Source organism: Cupressus sempervirens, chromosome 11 (genome assembly GCF_028749045.1).
Source record: "Cupressus sempervirens isolate cs-2001-9-10 chromosome 11, ASM2874904v1, whole genome shotgun sequence".
In the NCBI taxonomy this organism is placed as follows: domain Eukaryota; kingdom Viridiplantae; phylum Streptophyta; class Pinopsida; order Cupressales; family Cupressaceae; genus Cupressus; species Cupressus sempervirens.
In genome coordinates, this window is record NC_143128.1 from 288,466,317 (window position 1) to 288,482,733 (window position 16,417).

At 35.4% G+C, this 16,417-nt stretch overlaps 1 protein-coding gene across 1 annotated transcript in view; it reads right to left on the reverse strand.

The window, feature by feature from the left end:
* The window catches only part of LOC149529237 (RNA polymerase II transcription mediator), a 144,282-nt gene that overhangs the window by 12,534 nt on the left and 115,331 nt on the right, over positions 1 to 16,417 (reverse strand). The window contains exons 4-7 of the mRNA XM_089808233.1: positions 13,661 to 13,746; positions 13,065 to 13,497; positions 12,361 to 12,930; positions 11,893 to 12,207 (exon numbers count right to left, since the gene is read on the reverse strand). Of these exons, the coding sequence (XP_089664359.1) occupies positions 11,893 to 12,207; positions 12,361 to 12,930; positions 13,065 to 13,497; positions 13,661 to 13,746 (1,404 nt within the window). The remainder of the gene's footprint in view (positions 1 to 11,892; positions 12,208 to 12,360; positions 12,931 to 13,064; positions 13,498 to 13,660; positions 13,747 to 16,417) is intronic.

Below are 16,417 nucleotides of genomic sequence, written 5' to 3' on the forward strand. Positions count from 1 at the left end.
ATGGGGCCTTTCTTGAGCCTTTGTTTCTTGGGATGAGAACCCTAGTATTGCACTTTTTAATTATCAAAAACACTTTAAACATTTCAATATTTTGAAAAGGTGTTTGGGGAATTATTTAAAATTTAAAATTGGAGTATTTTCTCTCCTTTGCCTCTCATTTATTTTATGCAAAACAGCACACACCATAAGAAGTTGAAGTCTTTTGATTGCAGATTTTTGGGTTGGTATTGAAGATCATTTCAAAATAGTTTTGTGATAGTTTGTTGCATTTTTAGTGTTATTCTTTGCTGGTTGTACCATTTGGAGATCTGCCCACTTGCCCAAGATGGCTGTACAATGCAAATATGCTCATACAATAGTTTAAAAGGGTTAAAATTTAAAACTTAAAAGTTTAAAGCAAGTGCATCCAGAGTGTGCCTCTTCCATGGCCAACCACATTTGAGCTGTTTTTGAGTTGATTGCAGGCCCACACAAATTCCAAGGAAGGTTTGGCTGGCGTGCCTAGCCATAAAAGTTCTTTGTATGCTGGGCATGAGATCTTTTGTTATATCCCAATTTTTGCCCTAAAATTTTTAAAGCTGATTATAGCCGTTGAACCAAATTAATTTTGCATGTTCATGTGAAATCAAGTTAGTTCATTATAGCCATTGTTATATCATGTTAGTTATAGCCGTTATTTATTTCTTCATGTTCATATGAAATTGAATCAGTTAATTATAACCGTTGCATCGATCTGATTATCAAATGAAACTAAGTCAGTTAAATCTAGCCGTTGTGTTCATGTGAAATGGAATTAGTTAATTTTGGCCATTGTACATTTATGATGAATGAGTTAGTTATTATAATGAAATTTCCTAATGATCACTTGATGATTTTGTTTAACAAATTATGAATCTTGAATTGATGTTTTGGCGAGAATGTTGTTTTAAAATGTTTACAAGATGAAGATCGGAGAGAGAGGGGAAGCATTACGAAATGAGGTCATCGGAAGGGGATGGTCATAAGATTCAGTCATCAAGAATGACAGGTTTGACCTAAAAATCGCCCTGGCAAGGTTATTAGGACTTGACAATAAATTTCTTGGTGGAAACGCATGAGCTAAAAGTTTAAAAAAATATAAATATTAAAAAAATAAACAAAGTTCTTACCTTTATTAAATTTATCAAATAATAATCACTTAATATTATTTTACTCTCTCAATTAAGATCATAGATAAATAAATACAAAGTGGCACCATTACATTAAATTCATTAATCCAAAAATGTCACCTCATAACTACATACCTATAAACATAATCAAAAAAATAAGATAATATAAATTAATATTAACAAATGAACTCTTCATCTATCCTTTTCATTTTATTTTCCCTCTTTTCCTTAATCTTCTTTTCAAATCGATTGAATTAAAGAATTCATATATGAGTCTTGTAACGGCAGGGAAGCCGTAAGGTCAACTCCAATAATATATGTAAGTCTTGTCGTGTTTAGGTTCTCATGCTCATACCCGGCCTTCCTTTCTTAATAATTCCACTATCGATATTTTCCTTGTCCTGTTACGGTGCCAACAGCACCCGAGCTTTCATATTTTGCATACCAGAAATAAGCGCAGCCACTATGGGATTCTGAGACAAGTTGAGCCAAGTAAAACCAATCATCTGCACAACAGTGTGTGTATCACGTAAGGAACATTATTTATTTCTTTTCCTTTCTTATTTACCTTTCTCAAGCAGAGTCGGCTATGAATTAATTTAAATCAAGAGTTCCATGTTCCAGATTTCGTTTCTAATATTGTCGCTTTTAGTATGTTCAGTCCAATCGAATCTTCATAAAGTCTGCCTTTTGTCTCTGTGTACTATAATTAGGCAAATATCAGAGTTGGATATAATTTTTCTTGTCCAAGATATTACTTAAATTTAATCAAATGATTTTAAAAAGTGATAGTATATATATTCAAATCTGCCAAACTTTATGTATAATCTCTGAAGTTCTTCATAAAGCTTAACTTCCATTCATCTATAAATAAGATTAAATGACTTATAACTATAATGAAGGCACCTAGGAGATCACTTGGCTAATGCCAGAATGAGGTGATGAAAGTGCGAGCTATATGAATAAAGATAAATGTTCAAGCACCAAGGAGTCACCGGCTTGATGACCCGATTATGGTGAGGTGTAGATGAACCTGTTAAAAAAAATTACATGACTGAAATCAGTATCCAAAATTACATAAATAAAATTTAATGCATTACCTCATGCAAATTCCACTTTTGATATTAGTTGTCAAGCTGAGTGGTGGAGATCGGGTTATAAACCCACATTTCGAAATCCTTGGCTAGGGTAGTAATAGGCAGACTTGCCACAACAAATTGATCGTGTTGTTGTCCAGACGCTTCAGTTATTCTTTCAAATAGCTGCTGGGACCTCAACCCCCCTGATTACTCCGATGGCTGGATCAATGAACGTCCCAAGCCCGACCTCGGGGTAGGGAGGCCATTCTATTAATTTAGAACCTATAGGGATAAGTAAAAAGGTCCGTGGTTGGGAGGTTAAGCCTATGATAATGCTTCCCCTCTCACCAGAGCCAGAGCTTGGACAACCAATTTAGAAAGTCCGTCAACTAAAAACTGTATGTTCTATTTAACCTGTAAGTTTAGTATTTTCCTTTCAAGTTGTAAGAATCATTTTTTTTTGAAAAGTTAGATATTTTCTTAAAATTAGTTAATTGATCATGTGCATTTTAAATCTGCATTTCATTTCAGTAAAACTATAGTTAGTTCAGATTTATTTTTCAGCTGATTATATAAATTATAAGTTAATGATAATCTTGATAGAATAGAAAAGCAATGTAGACTTAAATTCAGTTTTTAAAACCGTTATTGAATTCTATGTCATGTGAATATGAAATATAATTCAATTAGTTTAATGATAAAGTTAGTTAGAAGAAAACCAGTTGTTACATCTTTCCAGGCTAGGTGCTAACCATTTGAGGTTGTTTCAGGACTGTTAGAGGGCCGAAAAACCTTGGACGGTTGTTCATGACAGTTTGGAGCTGTGCTTGAATGTTTTATTACATCGTACAGACCCAGCTATGACTCAAAATGATGGCATGCCTATTTTTGTGCCTCTTTTCTTTGAGATTGGATTTGTTGGATGTCGCTGGGCTTAATTGGTGTTGATCATCTATCTCGTGGATAGTTGAAGGTGGAATTTTTGACGTTTAATGGCAGCCTTGACCCAAAAAACAGTTAACAATATACCTATAACATCTCCTCCATCCTATTTTAAACTTGCAACAGTTAACTTCGTCACATGGTATTTAAAGATGGCAAAGTTGGATGTGGATTCTTTAATGCATTTGCAAATTCTGAATGATAATCCATTAGGATTTTAAAACAGCAAACTACTGAATACATGATATCAGAATTTATGACAGTACTATGGTCAATTGTTGCAAACTTATGTAGTGATTTGTATTGTCAAAAAACCACCAAAAATAGGGGTACTTGTTAGTGACCTAGAATTTCGAGAATCGCCATGAAATCGCCTAAATCACCGGTTTGGCGATTCGATTCAACCTAGGAAATTTTTCATGAGTCGTGAATCGGATCAGCTGATTTTTTCTCATGAATCACCGATTCATGCGATTCATGGAAAAAATTGCCTGAATCGGCTCCATGAATCGACCACGCAGCAGGGCATAAAGTGGACTTAGATTTTTAATAAAACATTTTTTTTTTTGTTTTCTTTTGGCCTTTCCTCTTTATTTTAACCCTAAATGGTCTTCTAATTGTTAAGCATGAGTAGAAGAGAGGAAAAGTGAGAGAAGAAAAGAAAAGAAAAACCACAGGTTTCCAACCAGCAAGAAGGAAGAGCACCAAAGAGATCAGAAGTCCATCTGGGGAGGCCATAAATTGCATTGGGAGCATTAAGGAGTCAATAGCAACACTCCTCAACTCATTTGCAAGAGGTAAGTGTTGATTTATTTATATCGGCCACACAGCAGGGCATAAAGTGGACTTAGATTTTTAATAAAACACTTTTTTTTTGTTTTCTTTGTGGCCTTTCCTCTTTGTTTTAACCCTAAAGGGTCTTCTAATTGTTAAGCATGAGTAGAAGAGAGGAAAAGTGAGACAGAAGAAAAGAAAAGAAAAACCACAGGTTTCCAATTAGCAAGAAGGAAGAGCACCAAAGATATCAAAAGTCCATCTGAGGAGGCCATAAATTGCATTGGGAGCATTAAGGAGTCAATAGCAATACTCCTCAACTCATTTGCAAGAGGTAAGTGTTGATTTATTTGTTTTTGCATGTTAGTGTATTATGCATTTTTTCTTAAATTTTTTTAGTCTTCATTTGCAAATCTTGAATGTTTTTTAGTTTTACTAAATTACAAACTAGGGTTTGTTGTTTTGTAACTTTTGCTTATTAGTTTCAATCTTTGATGTTTTACTTGAATTTTCTTATTGCAGCAGCCCTTTGCTTTCATTTTCTGCAATAGGTAAAAAATATAAATGTTACAAATATACCGAAGAGTTTCCTAGAAGAAACAAATTTCCAACGAAATGTATGTTTTGTAAAGAAATAAATTTTGGTGGTATTTATAGATTCAAATACCACATTGCTGCTATACCTGGACATGATATTACAATTTGCACTCAACAAACTATTGAGGCAAAACACACTTGTTTAATGGTATTAGAAAAATATGAACAAGAGAAATTGAATAAGAAAATGCGACTTGAAGGGTTAATGGCTATTGGCTCCCATGCTCCCGTAGCCATATTTGCATCTGCATCAACTTCCACATCTATAGGTTGTGTTGGAGAGGGTTCTTCCAGGCCTCCTTTTTGTCCTAGTTCTAGTGCTCATGCGAGTGCTAGTGCTAGTCAGTCTTATACTAAGATTGAGTCCAACTCCAACCTATTGCGGCCTAGAGTGTGGAAAAGTAAAATGGATAGTTACTTTATGCCCCACACTACTCCTAGCGTACAACCCACGCTTGAGGGCACGGATTTGAACAAGGAGATTCATGATGCTCCCAGAAAAGAGATTTGCAAATTTTGGTACTTCTGCAACATTCCATCTATTGCAGCCAGGTAATTGATTCTTTTTTCTTTGTTTTCTTTAAGGTTAAAGTAAAACTTTAATTATATCTACTTGTTTTATGATTCACTGATTAATCATAGATTTACTTTACAAGCTTACAAAATGATTTGACATCTAAATTTCTATTAATAATCTATTTGTGATAGGGCTCCTTATTGGCAAAACATGATAGATGAAGTTGCTATTTGTGGTCCAGGGATTAAAACCCCAACTGAGGTTGAGTTGAGTGGATACCTCTTGAATGAAATGGTAAAGGATATGAAGGTTGAGCTTGAGGAGCACCGAAAGGAGTAGATCAAAAAGGGTTGCACCATCATGACTGATGGTTGGACAGATAGAAGGAATAGAACACTTCTCAATTTTCTTGTTTCACGTGGAGGTGATTGATCATTCTACTTTCCTACATACATAATTGTGAATCGTGATAGAATATTTCAAATTTTGATTTGTTGATTGCTAATTTGTTAATGATGCATTGTAATTCATTGTTTTGTAGGATATACCATGTTCCTCAAATCCATTAATGCTTCCGCTCATATAAAAAATGCCACATACTTATGTGAGGTTATTGAGAAAGTCATAGCAGAGGTAGGGGAACATGTGGTGCAAGTGGTGGTTAATGCAGCAAGTTATGTTGCTACACGTAAACTTTTAACTTTTCAAGTTTTGAAAATAAATTTATTTGAATTTTGAACTTTTTCTAATTCTAAGTTTCCTAAGTTCTAACATGTTTGAATTTCTAATTAACTTAAAATTGTTGTAGGTGAACTTTTGATGGAGAGGCACCCCACCATATTTTGGTCTCCTTGTGCAGCACACTGCATTGACCTCATGTTGGAGGAAATTGGCAAGCTTAAGTGGGTCAAATCATGTATCGAATGGGCAAAAGATATATGCAAGTTTATTTATAATCATTCATTCCTCCTTAGCACAATAAGGAAGTACAGAAGAGGCAAGGAGTTATCCTATCCAGGCATCACAAGGATTGCCTCGAATTTTATCACACTACAGTCCTTGTTGACATCAAGGGACCATTTGAGGAGCATGTTTGTTGGGCGGGAGTGGATTTCATCTTCCTATGCTATGAACACTGCAGGGGTTGATGTGGTGAATTGAATCTTTGATGATGATGGTTTTAGGAAACCTACTAAAGAAATCCTTAAGGTAAATTTAATGCAATTTAATATTTAGTATTAATATTTAATATTTAATTGTTTAATGATTTAGTTTTACTTTAAGTTATATTATTTTATATTTAAGTTTTGACTCAAATTTTTTTTTTTTTTTTTTTTTTAATACATTATATGTAGGTCACTAAGCCCCTTGTATCTCTCCTATGAACTGCTAATGGGGAGAAGCCCTCTATGGGCTACATATATGAAGACATGGATAGGACCAAGGAGACCATTAGAGCCCAGTATGCAGGAATGAGGAGAAGTATGCTCCTATTTGGGATATCATTGATAGGAGATGGTAGAATCAGCTCCACCGACCCATTCATGCAGCCACTTACTTTTTGAATCCAGCATTTCGTTTCCGTCCTGACTTTAAGGCGAATGAGGAGGTTCTCACCGGCTTATATGCAGTGATCTAGAGGTTGAGTAGTGATGAGGATAGCGCAGCTGCAACCATTGAGCTCAACAAGTTCAATAAGAAAGAAGGGCCACTTTTCATTGGCAGATGGCCATAGATGCTCAAACAACAATACAACCAGGTAAAAATTAAATAATATATTTATGAATCTAAAGTTTATGACTTATAAGTTTGCATTTTAATTGTTGATTATGTAATTTTAAAGTTGTAAATGAGACTAATTATTTTTGTTTTCCCTTATTTCAGATAGATGGTGGCAAATGTTTGGGCCCACAACCCGAAAACTTCAAAAAATTGCCATCCGTATTCTGAGTCAGCCAAGGAACACTTCTGGATGTGAACACAGTTGGTCTATGTTCGAGCACATCCGCTCGAAGAGGAGAAATAGGTTGGTTGTGCAAAAATTGATTCATTACAACCTTCGTCTTAGGATCAGACAGATTTTGGGCGCTGACTCCTCTCCGATCATTCTGGAGGAGATTGCTCTAGAATTAGAGTGGCTCACTGAGGCTGTGGATCCAGTCTTCACTTAGGAAGACCAAGGGTGGGTTGACCAGGTGGATAGAGAGGCTGAGGCTTTGGCCATGGCAGAGGAGGCAGCTAGAGCATGTTCAGGCAATGGTAGATGCACATGCGCACACATAGACACAGGCCATAGTGATGTTGTTCGTGAGCCCATCTTACATGCGGGGGATATGGCTCGGCAATCCTCTAGGACCTATCTTAGATGCCTTTCTAGTAGGCAAATTGGATACTCAGAGGCCAAGGCTGAGGTTGTGACCGAGCTTGAGGATGATGATGAGGCTTGAGCTAGAGCCTTGCTTTTTCATTTTGTTTACAGATATTGATAGACATAAGTTTCATGGATCTTTATCTTAGATTCTTACTTATATTTATGATTTGATGTCTTGTGGATCTTCATCTTACATACATTCTATGATTTGAATCATTATGATCATATGATTTCTATTTACTTCAGCTACAGCCTACAATTTACACTTTACATGTAACATAGTTATGTACGTGATGGATTCATCATTTATATTCCATGTTTATGTATGTTAACTTCTATTTGATGAAGTTATAGTGTGTTTAAGTTATATTCAATAAAAAGTGCATGAAATAAGTTTTAAATTGTTAAAATCTCTAAATTTAAAGGGTTTTTTTTAATTTGCCGATTCATGGGCGATTCATGGTTGATTCACAATTCAATTCGGCCTTGCCGATTCCGATCTTATTCCGACACTCGTTACTTACAGTAGTATTAGGCTGGTTTTTTCCACAAACTTAATGCTTTTTTCCTTTGTTTTGAAAGGTGAATTCCAGGAGGGCTGAATTGAGATTCATTCTTGGAGCATCTTCGAAAATCAAAGCATTATTGGTGCACATACCCTCTATCCTCACATTAACAAAAATTGAAGCTAGAGGACAAGGTGATGACCAAGGCCTCAAAACTAGAAGTGGATACTACAAGAAGATAGCTCAAGCCCGAGGACTCAAGCGAGAAGGAAGGATTCATATTCAACCTATCAACTCACGAATTCAAATTGAAATCAAGAGGAAATTCAAGAAAGCGACAAAAGATCCAGCTACATGGGGACATATTCAAGGAGAATCAAGAAAGATCAAGTTCTCAAGTTCACAAAGATGAAAGTGATTCAAATCAATTCCAAGAGGAAATTTCGAAGGATGGAGAAAATCTAAAATGTTGAGGGATACTTGCTAACAATCGAACAAGAAATATTTGCAGTTCTTACAAACATCTTCTCAAGCCAAGACTCCAAGCACGGGATAAGGATGATGAGGTGGCAATTGTTTGTCTCCTCCAATTAGAAAATTTCAATTTCAAGCACAATTAATCACAAAATGCCAAGTGTCCTATTTTCTCATTGGATGGAAAAATCATTGCAATTTTCTTATTGGCCCATGAATTCATGCCTCCGTGTAGTTGGTTGTAAATTTTGGCAACTCTAATTAGGGTTAGTGGGAAGAAATCTCAGCCCTTGATCTTGAATTGATCTTGGCCCTTCATTGTAATGGAACTACTAATAAAAGGCCAAGGCCTTCTCATTTGTAATTCATGAACTTAGAAAATTAGTTTAGGAGGTGAGATTAGAGAGCTAGTGTAGAGTTGGATAGTTGAGGGAAAACTTGATCAAATTGTTTCTATGATGCTTTCAAAGTAATGGATGGTTCATTATTGGTTCTCCATGGTGAATTACTTGTTATTGCTTTGAAGTGTTGCATGGTTTGCTCAATCTTTCATTTGGCGTAGATTTATTTTCATGTTGATTTAGTTTAGATGAATGGAAGTTGTTGTGGATGTTTACATGTTTGATTCGAACAAATTTGGGTCACTAGCCTCTTGCTAATAGTAAGGGTGCCTTGCATGGTAAGTCGATGATTGAATGCACTCAACTTCAACTGATATCCAATCTTTAGTCTGCATCCATTTGATAGGATTGGAGAGGAGATATTGATTTGAAAACCATCTGCGTGTTCCTTAGAAGCTTGCACTAGGTGGGTGGAGCTGTTGGTGAGATTACATCTAGTAGAGTCCAAGTCATCCATAATTCTTTGCATCCGCAGTTTGAAGTAGAAGTAGAAATAAAAGTTATGAGTTGAAGTTGGAGTTGAAGTTGGAGTTGAAGTAGAAAATTTGGGAAATCAAAAGCTATATTTTCATTGCACATTGTGAAGCAAAATCTTTAGAAGTGCAAGAGTTGATATCCATTGAATGAATAGCGTAAGTCACTTTGTGATAACTAGCAAATCACATTATTTCACTAAGCGAACATCCACAATAGAAGGAACCTTGAAGTCATTTCATGATCTTACTTTGCAAGCTTGGCATGAGAGACGACCTTATATCAAGAGAGGATTGAATGTTTTGTGTTTCTCCTTGAAACATTAAGTATTTGATTCTACATGTTGTAGTGGAATAAAACTCACATCAACCAAATCCTTTCCCTGTCCCCCTATTTTAGAAACCTGAGGTAACTTAGGTAATAATTTTATAAAGTCATGTTATGTCTTCCTAAATCAAACACATTGAGAAAGAAGACTTCACATTTGAAACATTTTATATTTTAAAAAGGTGTTTGTATGGGATATGCCTTACTTAAAATTCAAATTAGACTATTTCCACTCCAAAGCTATAGAAAGGAGGTCTCAAGCTCTCTCATTTCATTTATGCAGAAAGTACAGTTCTTTCAAGATCCACCAATAATGAGTGCCCACTTTTGGTTGCTGGTTTTCAATCTGAAAGACAATCCTAGCTGGTTGGAGTGATTCCACAAAGGGGTCACCATTGTTTTCTTGGTGTGTGCTGATTTACAATTTCAAAAATGAAGCATCTCAAAGCCTTTTAATTGCAGATTTTTGGATTGGTATTGGAGATCATTTCCAGAGATTTTGGTGACAGTTTGTTGCATTCTCAGCATTTATTTTTGCCAGCTTTTCCATTTGAAGGTCTGCCCATGTGCCAAAGCTGCTTGTACACTGCAAATATGTTCCTAGAAAAGCTTGAAAGGGCTCAGAAATTTATTTGACTGCACCTGAAGTTTCCTCATCCCTGGCCAACTGCATTTAAGGTGATTTTGAGATGATTGTAGACCCACAGAAATTCCAAGGTCGTACTAGTGTACAAGATTGCACAGGTTATTTCCATGATGAGCATAAGGCTTTTCCAGCCTAGGCACTCACCGTTTGAAGTTGTTTCTGGGCTGATAGGGGGTGCACTGACCTTGGATGGTTGTTAATGGCAATTTAAAGTTGTTCTTTAAGGTTGTATTGCCTCAAGATTGTGCTGTACATTCCCAGGTGTAACTGAAAATATGGATGACAGATCTATGTTTATGCTTTTTCTTGGCGATTGGATTGTTAAAAATGAAAGTTGCTGGGCTTAGTCAGTGCTGATCATTTCTATCAAAAGGTGACACATACATAGTTGGAGGTGAAATTCCGATGATTCATGGCAGCCTTGACCCGAGAAATAATGAGCAGCAGTAGCTCCTCCATTCTATTTCAGACCTGCAACAATCAGCTACATCATTTTTTGAGGTATTTCACATGGGTGAATCATATGTGACTATTTCATTTATTGGTATCTTGTTATATGATGATCCCTCAGGATTTTACAACAACAGATGAATGAATGCGTGATTTTCTATATCAGATTTTATGGCAGACTCGTTCAATGTTCGAGATAATTTATGTTGCGACTAATACTGTCAAAAAACCAAAAGGAAAAATTTAGGGGTGGTTGCTGCATCATTGCACCTCACACAGACCACCTCATTTAATTGCTTGTTTGATGGTAAGAAAATTTGATAATAAAATCATTCCCGGCAACTTCTGTAAGCATTCAACTTAAGAAAACATTTTCCAGCTCTTATCATGGTTACTAGGAGTAATAAGATATGGAGAATGAGACAACTACACCAGTTTGTGGTAGGTTATGGAAGCATAATAATTAAAATACAACAATATTATATTTACACTAAATTGTCAGAAACGTAGATACCACTACAGGGACAGTGTCCCTACACCTCAATCCAAGGTTGTGGTAGCTGGTTAAATCCCAGAGCTATTAAGGTCAAACCTAAAATTAAGCGACTGACTAGTTTGAATTTGAATTCAGAATCATGGAAATGATTATAAACACAGAAACCCTCAAAAGAATAAAACAATCACAATATATTTGATAACTTAACATATTTTGCATTATGTTTGCTACCTTCAAGATGAATAAATTTGTTGAAAGATGTCTGTTTACTGCAAAACAAAATGATCATATTTGAATTTACAAGGCAGGAATGATAAAGTGTGCAATAAAAAGAAGCATGACTAAGACTCTCATTACATGAAACATGAAATTCAAAACCGTAACACCACTAGATGTACTAGTCAATTATAAACCTTGTCAACAAAGCCACAAACAAAAAATAACATAATGATTTTCTATAAAGGGGCTGATTGGATAAATTATGCAAAGCATCATGAATTGGCTTTACAAAACAGAGAAGCACAACTGCATGTTGAGCCATAATCAAAATCAATGTTGCAAAATTTGTAGTGGCTGGAAAACACATAATATTAATTTTAAACAATAAAAAGTTTTTTAAAATGAAATATAGTCCTCTACAGTATCTGCATAACTTCAAAAATAGAAATGCACAAGAGATCAAACAATTACCTGCTGCAACAAAACTGATGCGAGATCTGACAATCCACAGTTGTATTCACTAACTGAACACATTCCAGTAGGGCTGCCCTTAAAAAGACAACCAACATTTGGTGTCCCTTCCCCTTCAATTGTGAGGGACTCGTCATGCACAACTATCTTACAAATGAACTGTGCTCTTAATTTTTGTTTGTTAATGCTCCAATCTGAAACCTTGGCTTGCCCTCCATGTGTGACCATCTGAGGAATATCAAGGTAAAGCAGCCAAGACGATATTCGAGACTGCCAAGTAGGGTGAGTAAATAGATGCAAGTACGGAACTTGAACCTGCACAAGAAAGTAGAGCGAATAATTAGCACTAAAATATTCAGCTCCGTATGAATGCTGGGGCCACTAATTATGACTACCCACAAAATTAGTATATCCCTATTCAGAACAATATATTTACTAGAGCTCTTGACCAAAGTTAATTTCACAAACCAGATTTTCCAGTTCAGATATAACTTTGTAGCAATAGATCCTGTGGCTCAGCGCCATGCAGTAATGTCTCAGAAGCCCCGGTGTATCAACCTCTCTAGACCCAACCAGCCCAGGTGCTGTCACAGTTTCCCTTCCTTTCATGCTTCCTTCATTTTTATGGGGAAAGCGAAGCCTAGCAGAACTAGAACTGTGACTGTTTGTTCCTACCAAAACATTTTGATGAAAAATATGTTGCAAAAACACTTCAGAACTGAGTGGATTTGGAAGTCTTCTGACTGAAGAATGGAGCTCAGGGATATTTGCAGCATCCTCCTTTGTCACATTTTCCTTGTCTTCCTCATGTGGGGCACCATCTACATGCCACTCCAAATCTCCATCTATCATCTCAACATCTGCATCCTCAGTATGCTCGTTATCCTGTACAACCTCTTGGCTTGAAGAGGAAGGTAAAATGCGAATGTTTAGAGCCACTTCTGGACCCAGGTTCAGCTGGAGAAAATTTTCACGAATACCAATTACATTCACACCAGGAGAAGGGTGCAAAGCCTCCCGAATTACCAAATCAAACACCTGCAACATTAAGTCAATCTAGTGAATTAAGATTCCAAATGCAAGCACCATTTAAATAGAGACTGAATGTTGGCTATGTACTATCACAAGATCCATATACAAAGTCGCAGGTGCAAAGTTAAAGCATAAGAAACCTGCTCATCAAATATTGCACACTGGATCTCTCTAAGAACAGACTGAGCCTCTTTAACACCTTCATCCACACTTTTACTAATGCCCTTGGATGATCTTTTGTCAGACTCCTGCCTTACAGCCCCTGATTCCTGCTGAGAATCCTTACTAAAAAGATCAGAAGAGATTTTCTTTTTTACATGCTCTGACATTATGTGACCTGATTGACCACTGGGAAATCCAACATGAAGAGTATGAATTGATCGCCCTGGGAGCTGCACAGCCAGCATGCCAGATTGGTCTTGATTAATATGTACAGTGGACAGTGGAGATGTAGATAGTCCCAGCATAAAATCTGTTGAATTGTTATCTGATAAGTCAATGGTGAATCCTGCATTTCCACCTGGCCCAGCAGAAATGACCCGTTGTCGTTTGACTTTCCAATTACGCTGCAATCTAAAAGTTGCAGGAAATTAAAGAGTTTGATGTAAGTTACTTGTCAGAAGTAATATCAAAGTTTATAGAAAAAAATAACATGAGAAAAATAAACAAATAAATATTTCAAATTCTTGAAAATAATAAGTGAACCCAAAATAAAATCCCAGGAGTAATCAACTACCTCATTAATGCGCCATAAAACCTCGCCTCCCTGGCAACTTGCTCTTCCAAAGCCTTGGCTGTTTGTTTCAGATACTTGCCAATATGCTGCAAAGCACATAAAAATCATGAATCTACATAATTCTTTTAAGTAAATAATCACTAAGAAATTTAGTACCTATAATAAGTTAATAACTTAATGTTTTTAACTAACTTCCCAAAAATTCCACATCCTATCAAAATGACAAGAATGTGAATGGGCATTGATGGACTAGAAGCCTGTTCCAAAGACAATGATAGCCCAAATTTTAGGAAAATATAGAACATGATAGATGTTCAACCTTGTTTCAATATTTTGCGTTGAATTTTCATTTGATAACATTAAAATCTCAGGAGTCTAGACAAATCCCAAAATCTTATTTGAGTAATTCCAGGTGTGAAATTCTCAAAATATATTCTAATTGCATAGGGTTTGGATCAATAATTTATTATGTCTGTATGTAATGAAAAATGAAAACAGGGTTCCCATTTCCAATGCAAGCCCCAAAATAAAGTCATTAATGACTTGATGTGAGCAATATTATGTCAAGCATTGGTCACTCCACAAACTGTAGCTTACTTCACTGGCAATGTAAATAAAAAAATGATGCATTTCCAAAGTTGTCTCAATATGATGCTTTTGCCTTGAATTTTCATTTAATTATGTTAAAATCTCTGGAATTTGGACAAATCCCAAAATCTTATTTCAGGAAATTCAGGTGTGAAATCTATAAAAGACATTGTAATGGTCTTGGGTTTGGATAAATAATTTATTACGTTCCTAAGTAATGAAAACTAGAACTGGGATATGCATGTCTAATACAAACCCTAAAATATCCATGACTTGATTTGAGCAATATTGCTTCAAACAGTGGTCACTCCTTAAAGTGTAGTTTACTTCACTTGCATGAGCACACTAAATTGCACAATATTTATTATCATTTATAACATTTCATCAACAGATGTTTGTGCATGCCTCATTATAACTGTCAGGTCGAGTTAAACTAATGCTATAGACTGTTTCCAGCAATACAAGATATAGAATAATCCTGGAATTTATGAATCACATATCACAACCAACCTATAATTGACTAGCTTTTTCAGCCCTTTTGGTTACTAGGAAGACCATTTATACACATTTCTATATAACTGTACAACTAATTTGATACCCAAGAAAAGTTTAACTGAGGATCATGTTACAATAATAGATAGTTTCTATTATTATTAATTATTATGTAATGGTTATCTATTATAATCTCCTGTAAATATTAGAATGTTTCTAACATTTAATTTCCTGCTTCTAATTGTTTCCTAAGGATACATCGTTCATTCTTTTGTATATATTGATCTCTTGATCATTGTTAATATCAAGCAATATTTACCAATTACTTCGTAATATGGTATCAAAGCCAATTCTTTGAATTTTTTCGAAAATATTATAATTCCTTGTTTGAAACTATCAGTGCAATATTTTTCCAAATTATTTTTTGAAATATCTGCTTCAAGCCAGAGTTTGTTTGTGTTGGAATATGTAATTTCCCCCTCAAATGAAATGAAAAATCATAATAGAGGATTCTAGAAATTCCTGGATTACCGAATAGGGTTAGGTAAAGTTCTAGAAGTTATTTATGTTTAGATAGTTCTAGAAAAGTCTATTTGTCCTATGTCGATCAATTTAAATGTTTCCAGAAATTATCTAAGACCTCTATAAATAGAGGCATCATGTAATGTAATTGATATGGACAGAAAGGTTAATGAAATATATTAGTGCCGCAGCACATTGAGTAGTTTTCTATTTTAGTTTATTTTGTCCATCCACCTTTCTCACAAGGTGTATTAGAGTTGTCCTAGGTTTCTACAAGTGGTATCAGAACCAAGGTTAAAAAAAATCTGTCACCATTTGTGATAGATGGAGTCAAGTTAATTGAGGGAATCCTATCACGTTTTTTGACAGAAGCAGCTAATCAAGGGATAGCTGAAGAAGGAAGGAATTTGTTTGTCACCATTTGTGACAGCAAAGAGAATTTTATTTGCACAGCAAGGTTATTTGCAGAACCCTGTCACCATTTGTGACAAATGAAGCTATCAAGGGGTAGCTAAAAGAAGACATGAATTTGATCAAGGTTATTAGTGAATCCTGTCATCGGCATTTGTGACAGATGAGGCAAGATTATCAGTGGATCCTATGAAAAGAGTAAATCGTTGGCAGCGAATTGCTGACAAAATGTTTGTAGAAATTAAAGGCCGCAGCCTTGGAAGACACTATTCAAATACGAAGATTATCAAAAAATGGCATTTTGGCATCAAGCAAAAGAAAGGATTTGGATTTGTATGCAACAACATTTGAGGTTGAAATTAGGGGGGAGTGTTAGAATGTGTAATTTCCCCCTCAAATGAAATGAAAAATCATAATAGAGGATTCTAGAAATTCTTGGATTACCGAATAGGGTTAGGTAAAGTTCTAGAAGTTATTTATGTTTAGATAGTTCTAGAAAAGTCTATTTGTCCTATGTTGGTCAATTTAGATGTTTCCAGAAATGATCTAAGACCTCTATAAATAGAGGCATCATTTAATGTAATTGATAATGAAATATATTAGTGCCGCAGCACATTGAGTATTTTTCCATTTTAGTTTATTTTGTCCATCCAGCTTTCACAAGGTGTATTAGAGTTGTCTTAGGTTTCTAAAGTCTGCAACTCACGACCTTTTTTCTGCAATAGTCATTGGTCTTCTTGCATT